The sequence below is a fragment of the Apium graveolens genome, chromosome 2 (genome assembly GCF_009905375.1).
Source record: "Apium graveolens cultivar Ventura chromosome 2, ASM990537v1, whole genome shotgun sequence".
NCBI classification, from domain to species: domain Eukaryota; kingdom Viridiplantae; phylum Streptophyta; class Magnoliopsida; order Apiales; family Apiaceae; genus Apium; species Apium graveolens.
Window position 1 is genome coordinate 24,912,764 of NC_133648.1, and position 16,623 is coordinate 24,929,386.

At 34.6% G+C, this 16,623-nt stretch overlaps 3 protein-coding genes across 3 annotated transcripts; 1 reads left to right on the forward strand and 2 right to left on the reverse strand.

Moving 5' to 3' along the window:
- Positions 1-430: 430 nt before the first annotated feature.
- LOC141686883 (uncharacterized) lies at positions 431-1,162 on the forward strand. Its single transcript, XM_074491978.1, has one exon. It carries the CDS (start codon positions 431-433, stop codon positions 1,160-1,162), a length of 732 nt encoding a protein of 243 aa, XP_074348079.1.
- Positions 1,163-4,802: 3,640 nt separating this feature from the next.
- On the reverse strand, positions 4,803-10,869 carry LOC141707144 (synaptotagmin-3-like). Its single transcript, XM_074510159.1, has 12 exons — positions 10,548-10,869; positions 8,525-8,623; positions 8,380-8,430; positions 8,030-8,153; positions 7,595-7,713; positions 7,382-7,483; positions 7,205-7,279; positions 7,047-7,123; positions 6,694-6,943; positions 5,688-6,059; positions 5,029-5,157; positions 4,803-4,934 (listed from the first exon to the last, which is right to left on the reverse strand). The coding sequence occupies exons 1-12, from the start codon at positions 10,665-10,667 to the stop codon at positions 4,806-4,808; spliced, it is 1,647 nt and encodes a 548-aa protein (XP_074366260.1). The 5' UTR covers positions 10,668-10,869; the 3' UTR covers positions 4,803-4,805.
- Positions 10,870-15,948: 5,079 nt separating this feature from the next.
- LOC141686901 (uncharacterized) lies at positions 15,949-16,623 on the reverse strand. Its single transcript, XM_074491999.1, has one exon. The coding sequence runs from the start codon at positions 16,621-16,623 to the stop codon at positions 15,949-15,951; it is 675 nt and encodes a 224-aa protein (XP_074348100.1).

The window sequence follows — 16,623 nt, forward strand, 5'->3', positions numbered from 1 at the left end:
TTGAAATAAATAAATACTAAAATGAACAATCAAAAACAATGCTAGTTGGACTATTATGACAGTGCTACGATAATTACTAATTAGCTAATTATTTTAGTTGATGTACTGTGTGTCTTTGTGTGTCTGGTTCACTTCATATGTACTAGCCCGTCAAGCCCGCTCGTACAAGCCCGCTTAGCTCACAAGCTCGTGAATTACTGTGCCGGTTACGAGTTACTATCCTCCGGTTCGAGCCCGGCCCGAGCCCGGCTCGTTACTCCTACGTGTCGATTCAGTGTTTATGGTTCAAGTGCCCAACCCGTGATCGACCCGGCCCGAACCGCCCGGACCGCCCAAGTGGCCACCTCTAGATGAGATCGATGTTGTCCCTCATACTAAGGAGCGGGGCACGTCCGTCAGCAAGCGGATTTTTTGGTCTTTAAAGGCAATGATGGACGGCTTGCAACATGCACGTCCTGTGATTTCAATAGATGGGACATTCTTGAAAGGAAGATATAGGGGCAAGCTGCTTATTGCTATGGGTGTTGATTCGAACAACCACCCGTTCCCTCTCTGTTATGGCTTGGTTGATGAGGAGACGTACGAGAACTGGTCTTGGTTTTTGCAACGACTTCGAAGACATGTCTGTCGACAACGGACCGACGTCTGCATCATTTTTGACTGTGCTGCCAGCATTATCTCCGCCCTAAGAGACCCTCAAAACGGTTTTGCTGAGCCACTCGGCATCCATAGATTCCGTCTCCTCCATGTAAGAAGTAATTTTTGTAGTCATCACCCAGGTGATGAACTAAAAAAATTAATGTGGAAAGCTGGAAGAACCACACAAGTCTCAAATCACGACGCATATATGTCAAGGATTGGTGAAATTTTCCCCACCGCCCTACAATATCTTGCTACAATACCCGTGGAGAGGTGGACACTTTCCCACGATTGTGGTGTTCGCTACGGTCAAACAATCACAAACATGCTTGAGGGCTTCAACGGCAACATAAGGAGGGCTCGTTTTCTTCCAGTAACAGTAATGATGGAGTACCTCTTCTACAAGGTGGTCACAATTGTAGATAAACATCGAAACATAGAGGATGACGGTCTACAAGAGGGGCAACAATTATGTGCACGTTTCGCCGCTATGTTAGCTAAAATTCGGAGAAAGGCAACATGACATACAATTATTACTTTCCATCGTCTCCGCGGGATTATGAAAATACTAACACATCAATACACAACTGCAAAGGGGACGGTAAAGGGAGGTAAAACCCAGGTTGTCAACCTCAATGACCGTACGTGCACCTGTGGAAAATGGGCGACCCATCACATGTTGTGCTCTCATGCAATGGCAGGTTGTATAACACATGGATTGAGTTGGGAGCATTTCATCGATCATTTCCATAAGAACCAGGCAATGCAGGACTTGTACAGGCCAATAATTTATCCGTTGGAACCAACTGAATATTGGAACTACGACTTACTCGTATCTTGGCTGGGGTATGGAAAGTTAGTGCCGGAAGAGTCCTTGAAAAAATTAAAGAAAAAACACGGGGATAAGGGACAATCGGTGCGGATCCGAACGAAGATTGATGATCCGCGGTCTGGAAAGAAATGTAGTTTATGTAACCAAGAAGGTCACACCAAGCGTAGTAAGAAATGCCCAGGGCGCCCACACTAAAACACGTGATCTTCTTGTCAAACATATGTACTACTGTTATTACAAGCAGTCTACTTGTAATATGGTTTCGTTTCCTTGTTTTTCATTTCATTATTTACTTGTTCAATCATAATATTTTGGTTTCCAATACTCAATGCACATTCATTTTATGTCTACCTACAAAACAATAGAAAATGGCCCTAAACAAATTTCCGGTTATTTAAATATGTCGTGCACAAATTTGCCCTCCCGTGACAATTACGCACTCGCCGCTCAAGACACCATTTTCGAAGCTACAGAAGTGTTGGTCATATAGTTTTTTAATTCAAAATTAAAATTTTCCCAAAATATAGGTTTACATTACAACACAACAAAAAAATTTGGAACCCAGAAAAACTACGGTTATTTACATACGCACGTGCCAAAATATGCACTCACCTAAAAAATATACACTTACATTTCACGGCACCCTTTTTGGAGCTACAAATTTCATATTTAGATGGTTTTTTATTTAAATTAAAAAATACACACATAAATTAGGTTTACATTACAAGCCAACAAAAAAAAATTAATGAAAATATTTACCATTTATTTAATATCGGAGTCCAAAAACAGTCATTCACCTTGTTTTATTTCGTTCAAAAACACACTAACACAATTTCATCACGGGAAAAAAAGAAAAAAAAATAAAAAAAAAATTAAAATGACCCCAGAACGGCACTTGTTATTGGGATTATTTGGTTTTTTCCAAAAGAACAGGCGTTCTATATCATAAATTGAAAATTCTCACCAGATATAACAAAAAAATGACTTTTTCATTCAACTATACCAATAAAATGACGGAGCCGTTGTATGGGGTCGAAGGAATTACAAAAGATAGTGCAGAGAAAGAAACAATAAAGTCAGCTTTGTAGGTAAAGACATTGTTTTCGAGCCCAGTAATTGAAATGCACCAACCCAGAAGTACACAGTTTAATACTAATAACTACAGTACATACAAATAACAATACTGGGAGACTGGATTCTGTTTTACTGCCCCCCCAGATTCATTTGATTTCACGTGCCTGATTCCATTCCCCCAACCCCAATAGTCAAACTTCGATTATGCATTGTTTTTTTAACCATGTTTTTTTAATTAATTACACACACGCGAAGTTAAACATTTGACCAAGACAAAAGTTCAATCATGCACCAATCTTATTTAGGGGTCGTTTGCTTCGGTTAATTCTGGTATTGTTTTGTTCATTTCAAACTCATACCTGATATTTGGCTGACTATTTTTAAAATCTGATATCCATTCCTTATACCCGTCTGGAATCAGATTTGATATCCTAGGAGGAGGTGGGTTTGAAAGAGGGGTATGAGGTATCAAAATAAATTTCATTAGTACATTACATAAAGTTAAATACAATCTTAAAACATATTCAAACCCATACCTTTGGCTGACTATTTTTAAAATCTAATATTCATTCCTTATACCCGTCTGAAATCAGATTTGATACCCTAGGGGGAGGTGGGTTTGAAAGAGGGGTACGAGGTATCAAAATAAATTTCATTAGTACATTACATAAAGTTAAATACAATTTTAAAACATATTCAAACCCATACCTGGTATTTGGCTGACTATTTTTAAAATCTAATATCCATTCCTTATACCCGTCTGGAATCAGATTTGATACCCTAGGGGGAGGTGGGTTTGAAAGAGGGGTATGAGGTATCAAAATAAATTTCATTAGTACATTACTTATAAAGTTAAATACAATCTTAAAACATATATCTTAAATATCATATTTAATTTTATATAAGTTATGCTTATTTTTAATTAATACAAATATTTTTATTTACTTTAAAAATTATAAATTAACATTAAAATTAAAATTTATAACTTTCTAATCACTTATATTTAATCAGTTTTTGTTTGTAAGTTGAATAACAACTTAAATTTGACATATGCAATATATAAAAGTTTAATTCAATCAATAAATCAAAAATATTTAAATGAAACATATTTCATTCCAGCACCGAACCAAACACGTGATATCAGGAATGATTCCTCAACCCCATACCAGCCTAACCCGATTCCTTATTCCAAACCCATACCGTCTTCTGAACCAAACGTCCCCTTAACTGTAACAAATCTGGATTGAAATTAATTTTGGAAAAAATTAAGTTGTTTGATACTACAATTTATAGCACATTTCATATATTCATATGCAGTAAAATTCCTATAAATTAATAATTTTGAAATCAAAATATTATTCATTTATTGACGTTACCAATATCTTGAGGAATAAATATTTAATGTATAAAATTTTACTTCACATACAAAATATTTATCCATTGAATCATAAGTGTCAAACTTCAATATGGGCTAGGTTTGTTGAAGCTAATAATTTCACATTACTATATTACCAGGTGCACAATTTTATCTTATTTTTTGACAAATACTCCCTCCGTCCTTTTAATTTCTTATCAAAAGGATTGGACACATAGTTTAGTAGTGAAAAAGAAAAAGAAAAGTGTGTGAAATAGTGAGACCCATTAATTTTTAATATATAAAATGGAGATAGTGGAGTAAAAATAGTGTGAAAAGGAAGAAAAAGTAGAAAAATGGTGGAACCCATTAACTATTTTTAATAAGTTTTGAAACGTAAAGAAATGAACGGGACATTCCAAAAAAGAAAATATAAAGAAATGAAAATGACGAAAAGAATATGATTTATAGCCTAACAAATTATTATATATTTTAAGAAACGTCGAACCCCGGACCTTAACGACGAGGATAAACTCTTGCGACTAACCAACTTTGTGCATATCGAAGTACAATTTGTTTTCAAGAACCCCAAACTCTGAGTTTCAACACCAAAACTAAAAAAGGTAAACCATGAGCGAACATAACCAAAATTCGATATTTAGGCCCAATATGCCTCACTGGTAATAAAGGCCAATAAGCATAATATCTGCTGCTCCATCTCCCAGGCACATACATCATAGCTAATTGGATCACCCTACATAATTTTCCTTTCACTTTCATCTCATATCATTCCAACTTCTCTTACAAATTAAAACCTCAGATTGTAACCAACAATTAACACATTCTTATACAATATCAGCTTCCAATAGACACAACAAAAAATACATTAGATGCTCATCCATGTTCTTAAATTGTCTTCCATCTTAATTCCACATGTACCATTCCATTCTTCGAATCTATCAGATGATATTTGCGGTTAATACGTCCATTATGCACTACATCGGCAAGGTCAATGTCTACATGTCCCAGTGACTCCTGCGCAAGGGTTTAAAAGTTTGAAAATTAAAACATAATCATTATGATTATGGTAAAACTGCTAAAGTTAGGATGGATAGAAAGAAATGCTTGCCTTTTGTCGGAAACTTATGCCTCTTGGTCTGCTTAAAACTTTAATTTGGATCTTGTCATTTACAGGCGGTTCTTCGAGCACAAATTGGTACTCTTCATTCCAGAGAGGGTCACGAGTTCTTTTAATCATCTGACCAGAATCAAAAGTTATAGAAGTTAATAAGCTATAAACATTGTTCAACAGGTGAGACATTGCTAGCTAAATTTTTTACAATAAAACTATAGAAAGAAAAATAACCTTAAAGTGAATATGACATGTATTGAAACAAGTGCAAATCATTGATACCGTTGTTTCGTTAAAGTTTCGATTGCATAAAAAGCCTTAATGCGCTGCTAATACACAAACAGTTAATGTAATGACTTGTTGAAACACCAACACGTTCACTATCTTACTTTATATCATTAATCTTTTAAAGTAATAGTGTGTCTGAATATGAGCAATTAACTTGAGCATGTTAGACTTTAGGAGTTTCTCAGCATCAAGATGTAGTTTCATCAATAAAATTTCTTGATGATGGAATGAGAAGTTTCATGCTTATGGTACATATAATTATTAAGAATTTCAAAGAAAACCCTTATTTTTTGCGACATTATCTGAAAAATTAGAAAGATTGCACATTCACAATCATGTAAATTTAATTTTAAAAAACTATATCTCACCTTTGATTTCTTCGTTTCTCCTTTAAAAATTACTAAAGCGTAAGGATTGTTGTGATGCTCCCCCTCTACATCTTCAGCTCCTTGGACAGTGACCATTAGTACCCCTGCTCCACTTGGAATCATAGGACCACATTCCCCGTCATTTTGACTTTCGATCCTTAGAGATCCATCGAGAGCTCCACTAAGAATGTTACTATCTTCTCGGAAAGGAGCATATTTCAGCTCTAATACAATCTTTCCTCTGGGCTTCTTCTTTTGCGGATCACTTATATTTGTATTTTTAAGCAAATCAAGCACAAACTCCGTAGATTCTTGTGGTTTTAACAATTTTAGAGGAACTACTTGTGACCCCAGCTTATCATGTGCCCCTACCTTAAAAAATTGTAGACGAGTGAGATAATCTCAAATACTCAAAATAAGCATCCATAACAATTTTAACTTAAATAGGAGTATCTGCAGTGATGTACCAGAAGTTTGTTTGATTTGGGGGGGGGGGGGGGATGTATACTCACCAAAAAGTTTTAACTTGTATAATTCCATAGTCTAATGTTTAAGGTAAAAAACTAACTGTTGAGAAGTATAAAACACTTAGATATACATAATTAGTGTGGGACTCAGAAGGGAATTAGTGTGGGACTCAGAAGGGAAAAAATATAGATTAGTTCATCAGAGAACAACCAATATGAGTATCAGTAGACTAAATTTATAATAGTGATTAAAAGTTCTAATTTTGATACCGGCATGTATATGTATGTGAGCAGAAGCATCGGTTCTATGTTATCCTACAACTAAGTATTATCAAAATTTTAAAGGGGAAGAAACCAAAAAATCTAGGGTACGCCATAAAACCCTCTCATGTTTCGCCTCGTAGTCCTAACTGGCTACACCGCTGTGTAATATGACGTGCGTCAATAACCAAATAGTTTTCACTTGAGTTACGAGTGATTGCTTTCTTATTTTTGTTTACCAAAATCAAAAAGAAATGGCAAAAGTTTATAAGTCAAACCTTGTCCCAATCAAAGACATTTATATTGAGAACTTGGGATTGCGGATCCTTCACAAGCAGCTTAAAATTTTCGTTCCATTCTGGATTCAAATTCCTTTTTTTGATAGTTGTTTTCTTTGATGGCAACCTTTCTCCACTCAGGCTCAGCTTAACATATGGATCGGATGTTCCCAATATGTCCATTTTCAGAAGTTTGACTGCTCGTACCACTTTCACATGCAGTATTCCAACAGGTTTCTTAATTGCTACTCTGTTTAAACAGATAGAATGCATAGTGATAAACTAAATCTTCTAATATAGATTAAAAAAAAGAATCATATAGTAGTACATCATATATAAAACAACAAACTTACGAAGAAGCATCAAGGATGGGTATCTCAAAAGTTCGTGGCCAGAGATATACACTTGCAACCTGCTTTTTGATAATATCCTGATAAAATTGTGTATGAAGATGATCAATTGCAATTTCTGCTATTTAAAGTTTTCACTAAAAAATTAGAGAAAGTGATACCTGAACTGGTCGATATAAGCCAGGTATAGACATAATGTCGCAGCCCAACACATTCATGCCAAAATCTATGTGCGGCTGCATAGTCAGAAAAGGAGTTAAATATGTGTATTCACTTTTCATACACTTCACAGACCAAAGAAAAACAGGCAGTGGCTTGAAGTAGATATTTTCACTTACTTTATCCATTAAAGATACCACTATGCTCGCAAAACAGGGAAATGTTGGCACAAGGCATTTCAGTATTATGCGTGGTGAAGCAAAAACTTGCATATCCACCAACTGAGAGGAGACATGTACAATAAGTATTTAAAGACCTTAATAAGATAAAAAATTAACACCTATTTTGTACAGGGATATGTTTGTCACTATGTAAAAAATGTGGAGTCTGACCTGAACTGTGATACGCTGCGATAAAACTTTGATTGCAACAGTTATATTCTGATTTCCAGCCCATTTAATTGCTGGCTCCATGACTAGATCCCTTTCATTTGTCTCATAAATTTTAATACCTGTTATGTTAAAAAGTCAGTGTACAGGCACAGGAAAACAAGATTAGATCAAGAAGCAAGTTTTACAAGCTGAGCAACAATTTGAACTACAGTCCTAATATAAGGACTAAAAATAATGTCATAGCAGTTCTCAGTTGACCAAGCTACGGTCTAAGCATTTGTGTGCTTAGAAGTGCATGTATTTACACTATGTTGGTGCTCAAGTTAATGATACAAGTCAGAAAAACATTTTGAGGTAAGTGCAGCTAAAGAGAGAGATATTTAATCTTACATTTATGTTCAGAAAGTGTTCAAAAACAAGTTCGAGAAAAATTACCATGAATTGTAGGAGGGAGTGTCCCCAGGTTCAGAATTTCAAAATCAATAGCTTCACATCGAAACTTTCCAATGTACTCGGCAAATATAGGTTCAGCCATAACCCTAATCATTCCGCAGATAGCCTGCAAACCAGAAAAATTATCCTACAGCAATATATAATACCAAATGAAGTTTTCATTTTTTAAAAAGAAATTGGGGTTGTTAAAGAGGCCCCCCTACCCCTTATGAAGATCCAAACCCCTGACCATGTCATGGGGCAAGGGGGAGGGAGATTGGCCATTAGCACTAGGCTATCACCAAAACCACAAAAATAAACAAATTTTCTCTTCACCGGCACTAGTAAATTACCTTGTCAAGGTAAGGCCACATATCAAACAAAAACTTATTCAACCAGTCCACCTGTACATAGTGTAAGCATAGACAATAAGTCAACTAAAAATATAGAAAAATAAGAACAAGAATAATTAGACATTTGTGAGGAGAAAAAACTTACTCGGTCATAATCAGACCTTTTCACCCAGATAGGTAGCTCAGTAATTACTTCATCTAAAGAATCTGTATCGAGCTCCGATAGAGGCCTAGTAAAAGGATCCTGCAATTAATATGAAAAACGCTCCCTTAAGTAAAAAGCACATTCTAACAACTGTTTAATGAAACATGCGTTAAAACTTAGAGCCTCTTCACATTGGAAATTAAGTTAAGAAAACTAAAAATAGAAACTTCCGCATACAAGTTATATCATAAATGTCTTTGCTTTCCTAGAACTTGTGGTATCAAGCATAACAAAATCAAAAAAAGTACTGCGGCGCGTTGGTCAAATAACAGGTCTATGATGACAAAGAAAGTCTTTAACGCATAATTACAGAGTAACTGCTCAGGTTCCAGGCATTATTAAAGGAAAAAAACAGATATGTATTTGTAAATCAACATTTATATTACATAAAATCCATATAATAATCTATAAGAAGAATACTTCGAAGTTCGAACCAGCTAGACTGGAGTTCAATGAACCATAGCAAAAATGCCACATATCCCAGACAACAGTAATAAGTTGAAATGCCATACAATTTTAACTGTTAGAAACAACAGTTTTAAAAGTGCTGCTCAGGAAAGTTTTAACTTGAATGTCTACGATAATAAATTAGCATATTATTTTGTAAGCTAACTTTGCAACAAAGGAGGCAACAAAGCTGAAACTACACCATGATCGGGCTTCGTAGATGTTCTTCTAGCGCATTAAAACTCTTAAAAAAACCTTAACATATTTAGGGTCCATGTCATATCAAACCGAAATAAGCAATGATCATATTGTAGGGTAAACGCTGAAAGTTGATGTTTATTTACTACGATTATTAGCTAATTGAAGACAAATTTAGACACTGAATTACTAAAACATCGCCTGAACTAAAAATTCACATCTTTAATTTCTTAGCTCTTGTTCAACTTAGGATGAAGCTTTACTTTATTGCTGCTCCAACTTCAAAAAGTATAGACAAGCATAAAAGCCAAAAAAACATGGCAAGAAAGCTACACAACTACATAGTTGCTAAGATATTAACATTATAATGGGACCTGATATTATTAATAGCGAAAGATAAACTCTTAGTCAATATATGACTACCTATTTCAATTGACAACCCCACTCTCTATCACCATGACCATTCCTTTTTTTAGCAGTAGTTTTACTTTCAGTTTTATTTACATCGTTCTTTCTTATTTGGATTAAGCACTAAATCTATGACACGAAGACAAATTTACCACACCACATTGAGTTAAATCCCTAAACATATGAGAAAGCTTTAAATTGGCCAGCCACCCGTGGCGGACCTATTAAGTACCGAGGGTTCAGCACAATTCATGCTTAGTATTCTCTTGTTTATCTAATAAAACTCGAAATTAGCAACCTCGAAAAATTACAAGTGCAATTTGGGTTCCCCTTCTACAATTTTCTGGGGGTCCACCACTGATTAGGATCAGGACTAAGCCTGAAGTGAAAAATAGCAACTAATGGTAGTAAAATGAAGCAATCAATCATACAAAATACAAAACTAAACAAATCTTCACATGAATTGTTACACAAAACCTGTAGCTGTAAGCAAATAATGTGTATGTGCCCTGACTCATCCTTAAAATTTCTCTACCTACATCCTCTTGAAATCCAGAAAATGCAATGAAAATGATCAAATAAAACCAAAAAAAAACCCACTTCAAAGATCATCAAAACTTATCATTTTAACAAAAAAGATCAAAACTTGAAGTTCAGATAAATCCCCGTCAGAAATTAAGCTTAAAAAAGAGGGGCTAAACATGCAAACCAAGAATGTACCAAGAATCATCAATTCTATCATCTATACAAACATATATAGAAATCCCAAAAAAGAAAATGATCACATGAAATCAAAAAAATCCCAGTTCAAAAAGATCAAAACATGAAGATTAATCAAACCCCATCATAAATTCAGCTAAAAAACAAGAATCTAAACATGCAAAACCAAGAAAGTTAAAAAAAAACTTACCTTGAGATGATGATCATCTTTAGAAGCAGAGTAAATAAAGAGATAAAATCCAATGAAAAGGCCAAGAGGAATTCCAATTCCAAAGCCAAGAATTCCCAAGAAACTGCTAATAAATCCCATTAAATAAATTATAGCACTAGCAGTACTGATTCATTCAGTTTAAAAATGAAGAAAAAAGAAAGGTGAAAAAAGTAAAAATTTCTTAATGAGCAAGAGAGACGTAAATGAGGAAAATATATGTTTATGTTAATAGAAGCGCCGTGTATGTATTGGAAAATGGAGTCATCAGATGTTGTTGTTATGTAAGCAGAAGAGAAGAGTGCCTAGGTGATACCGCCAAAAAAGAGACACGCTTTTCAGCACTTTCAAAATTAAATATAGTATCAAAATTCAAGAATATATGCGTTTACGTTGTATTTATTCGGGTCCATGTTTGATGCCAGCTGTTTTTGTCGTGTTTATTAAAAGATAATTATTTTCATTAATTATTTACAATTTATTAAATAATTATCATATTTGTACATGGTTAGAGGTATTAAAAATCAAAAATGATTATTTGAAATTTCGATTTGTAATTTATCGTTAATAATTTTTAAAAAAAATGATTATCAATTAATCGATCAAATATTTTAAAGAATTTATTGACGATTTTTAAAAAATTCATTATTTTCTATAACAGATTGTTTATGTTACAAATCTAAATTTTTTAATTTATCAAAATCATTATATATGAGAACTAAATGTGGTGGATAATCCTTTGCTATTTGAGTTGAGTTCTTTAAATACTTCAAAAAAGTTTTAGGGAATCAAAAAGTAAGGGACCCTTTAATACTACAAAGTACAAGTTAACTTGGTTACTTAGCTTGATTAGAATTTAAAAGAGTCAATTTCCTAATCATTCACGATGATCGAAATTGAAAGTTCCCTCGCATCAATGGAGTTCACTAAGACACTGGGACCAAATTGCAATGCGGGGTCTTAAAAACCCTATAAAGCCTGAAAAAAGAAGATTTTTTGAGTTTTCTCGTAAATTTTTACAACACTTGTATTATTCCAGTAGGTCTAAATTTTTTATTTATCACGCTAATCCCCAAAACCAAGGCAACATCTAGTTTATCAGATTTTTCGACCCATTAGTCTAATGAATGTTTCGCTCAAAATATTAATTAAAGTCTTGGCTTTAAGAACACCTCCACTCCAAGTCCCAATTTCCTCTTTTCTTTTATCAATTCTATCTGCCAAGTAAGCTGAAAATAGTCTTTAACAAAAGTGATCCATTTTATTACAATGCAAGGTCCCGAGCCACTTACACGTTAGTGTAAAAAATCATTTTCAAATGTATTTTATTTTATATAGCATATATTAACTGATATATTATATTTATAATAGTTATATATTTTAAATAAATATTATATATTCTAAAAATATATATTATATAAAAAATATTAATTAAAAAATATTATTTGATAAAAATAAAATATTATTAAAATACAATTGTTACAAGATTAAAAATACTGCTAAAACACAATTGTTACATAATTATCAAACTCATATATTAAATGAGCGAGCACTGTGAAATTGAGAAATATGTTCCACTAAATCGGTTTGTAATTGGCGATGCTTCTGCCTATCACGAATTCGACTGTTGTTATGAATATAATTTTCATAAGAAGCGAGAGGTTCCTCTCCTAAATTTGGTTGTGATAATCCGTTTGTAACATCATCATAAGAAGGCAGTGGACCAAATGGAGTGGCATACGTGTCTCTCTCATCCTCGACAATCATGTTATGTAAAATAATGCAAGCTCTCATTATTTTAGCGAGATCTTCTTTGTCCCAGAATCGTGCTGGACCACGTATAATTGCGAAGCGAGATTGTAAAACACCAAATGCTCGTTCTACATCTTTACGCTGACCTTCTTGATATTTAGAAAATAACTTTCTTTTGTCTCCTTGTGGACGTGGAATTGTCTTGACAAATGTTGCCCATTCAGGGTATATTCCATCTGTTAAATAATACCCCATGTTATAATTGTTACCGTTCACAGTGTAATTTATTTCTGGAGCACGACCTTCTAGCACTTCATCAAATAATGGGGATCGATCTAAAACATTTATGTCGTTGTTTGAACCAGCAACTCCAAAAAAAGCATGCCATATCCACAAGTCAGATGAGGCAACTGCTTCAAGTAATATTGTTGGAATGCCTTTGTGACCACTCAAGAACATTCCTTTCCATGCTTTAGGACAATTTTTCCACTGCCAGTGCATACAATCAATACTGCCCATCATACCGGGAAAGCCGCGAGCCTCCCCCATTGCTAGTAGACGTTGAACATCATTTGAGTTTGGCTTTCGTAAATATTCACTTTCAAATATCAAAATCACATCATTAGCAAATGTTTTCAAGCATTCAATAGCAGTCGACTCACCGATTCGTACATAGTCATCAACTGCATCAGCAGATATTCCATATGCTAGCATACGCATAGCAGCAGTGCACTTTTGTAAAGGCGAGAGACCTTTCCTTCTTAATCCATCAATTCTCTGTTGAAAATATGGATTAAAATTTGATAGAGCATTTACGATCCGTAGAAAAATATGTCTCCCCATTCGGAACCTTCGACGGAACGTTTCCGGAGTGTACACTGGATTTTCTGCAAAGTAATCTTTCACTAGACGTTCATGGCCTGCTTCACGATCTCTATGAATCATTCTCCGGGGCATAGATAAGAGCTTTCTTCATAAAGTTTGTTGACAAGTTCGAGACGTCGTTTTTGTAGAGAGTCGTCGAAGAACATATCTTTAACAAAAGTTTTCATTGCTTCATTGTTGTTAGCCATAATGAATATTGATCAGAGCTTTTGAAAGGATGTAGAAAGTAGATGAAATGTGTAATTGATATCACTGCAATACTGATTTTATATAGAAACTAAGATGAATATATTCTAACGACTAGTGACAAAGATTACAAGACAAATACTACAAGACAAAGACAATAAGCTCCAGAAGTATTTATCTTAGTTCTCTTTATACTTCCGCTATTTGTTGAAGGAGTTCTCCATTTTGGTTGTCTACGAAGCTCATTCCAATGCCTATCAAAGTTGGACTTCTTCTTGTATTTAGCTTTATGGAGTTCATGAGCTAGCTCAACTATATCGTTCAAGTTTGAACCACTCCCTATTCTTCGCTCTGCTTGTTCATGACATGATCCATATCGTTGAGCTCCTTCATTTATCCGGTGCCACCTTTTCTTAATAGCTATGAGTTCTCTTTTGATAATGCCAGGATTACTTTCTTCACAGTATTGACGAATTCGTTCCCAGAATGCTTCCCCTTTTTGATCAGCACCAATAATGGGATCAATAGATACATTCAACCATGCACTAATTAAGAGTTTATCTTCAATCCATTTCCACTGACCAATACTCTCTGGTACATTTTCAAAATCATCACCATTATTGTTGAGATCGATAGGGTTTGTGTCATCAAAACCAGAAAATTGTGATTGTGGAGAATTTTGATTATTTATGGGTGGTTGCTGGGTTTCAAATTGTGGAGTTGTTTGAAAATTTTGGATATATGGAAATTGATATTGAGAATTTTGAGTAAATGGGAAAAATGAATTTGGAAATTGAGAATTTGGAGGTTGAGAATTATAATTTATATTTTGTGGATGTGGAAATTGATTATTATCTATATTTAGATTTTGGACATAGGGAAAATAAGGATTTGGAAATGAATATGGAAATTGAGTATTTGGTATTTGAGAATTGGAATTTGGATTTTGTGAGTTTGAAGGGAGAGAGTTGTTTGGATTCATTTTTTTGTGTAAACAAAATTTGAAAAAATAAAATAAAATAGAGAAGTGTAGAAGGGCAATGAAAAAAAAAACAGATGGATTCTATTTATACAGAAACTAACATTTTGATAACGGTTAGATTTTAGTCCGTTGAACGGTCATGTTAACGGCTATATTTTCTTATCATAATTTTCAGTTAAAATTTTAATGTTATGTATGTTGTAGTGGGGTCATAGTGTAGAAATGGTCCGTCCCTTTGTGGAGGGACGTCCCATTTTGCTGTCTTGGCTCCAATGCACACTGTGCCGTCCCATTTCCACTTCACAGAAATCGAGAAGGCAAGTGGTCCTCGAGTGGAGGTGCTCTAAGACCTGGAAAGTGATAAATTAGCTGGTAAGTGATACACAATCTGCATTTATCCGAAACAGATGAATGCATGTCAGATTGCATCCTTATTACGGGAGGTATCCATAGCTCCAGAGGTAGAAAAGAGCAAAAAAGTTATAACAAAGTTGGATTTCGTAAAGTAATTTGATATTTTTAACTGGGATTTTGTATTTCAAATACTATAGAGGATGGATTTTGATGAATTATGTGGACGAGGGAATTATTCGAGTCTTCCAGGAGCTCCGTGCTTGTAAACGGAACATCGACAGATAAATTCAAATCGGGGAGGGGGCGAGGACGGGGAGACCCAATACTGCCGTTGATTTTTAATTTATTGGGTGGGGTATTTTCGAAACTCCTGTCAAAAGTCAATAAACATAAAATATTCGTAGGAATTACTCTTCCGGGTTGTAATTTGAAACTCACTGATCTCTAATAAGCGGACGATGTAATCCTATTTATTGCAAATGAGGATATCTCTATTCAAGGAATAAAAAGAGTTTTGCATCGTTTTGAGTTATTATCCGACCTTCACATCAATTTCAATAAAAGTAGCCTATTCGATTTTGAAAATAACCGACAATATTTTATCGAATGGGCAACCCTTTTTGGGTTGCGAGGTTGGCTCAAGAAAACTCAAATACTTGGGTACGAACCTTAGAATGGCTCTAACTTCCGTTAAATATTGGGATCCCTTATTTCGAAAATCAAGGAGAAAAATGCAAGAATGGATTAGGATCACATGTCCATGCCTGGACGTATGGTCCTGCTCAAAGCCTCAATTGATAGCCCTCATGTCGTTCTGGTTTAATCTTGTTAACATTCCTTTAACCGTTTTAAATGCGTTAGAACAAATTAAGAGGAATTTTCTTTGGGGTCACACCCCCCTCACCAAATAAGATTCATTTATTAAACTGAAAAATGGTTTCTCTACCGAAAAATGAAGGGGTTGGGTATTTTGCAGTACAATTCAGGAATATCGCCCTTTTTTACCAAATGGTGTGGAGGACGTACAGTGACAAAAATATGTTATCGAACAAATCCTAGTACAATTTATCATATAATTTTGTTTTTAGACTGAGACCATTATATCAACCAAACATAAATCAATCTAATTATATTAGTTTTGTTTTTTCATCTTTCAATAGTATAATTTTGTTTATTATATGCTTGTCATTTTTTTTTTTGAAGAAAGAGATAATTCATTAAACATCAAATTTCCGACAATATTGTCCCCAACAACAATTCTGGAGGAGACGGAAAGAACCTGAAACTATTTAACTCACAAGGTACTCTAGCCATGTTAGGAGCCACCTTGTTAGCTATGTTTCTAACAAAACTAATAGAGAGCCTTTGATTATACCTCAATATTTCTCTACATTGCTGCACTAAATCACCAACCTCAAAGAGGTTCTCTTGACCCTGCTGCACTGTTTGGATACTAAGGAGTGAATCACTCTCAACGACTACCTTTCCAGATACAGTATCCCTGGCCCATAATAAAGCTTCAATGATGCCAATAAGCTCTGCTTCCAAAACCGAAAATGCTCCAGCTTTTTTCATGACTTTCCCTGAATCATACTGACCTAGGTGGTTCCTAAGATCCATACCCACAGAAAATGAGTTTTGGCCTACCACTATAGCAGCATCGATATTAATTTTAAAGCTTCCAGCTTCTAGAGGCTGCCATCGTCGTTGATTCAGTTTTATGCTACTATTATCAACTACTGCATCAGGAGATCTTTTGTTAGCTGCTTGCCAGTCCAGAATTTGTTTCTTACTCCATACCATAGCCGCTTCTGGTATCATATTCTTATTTTCAAAGATTCTTTTATTCCTTGTGAACCAAATACCCCACATCACTTGCGCAATTTTTATAAGCTCCAT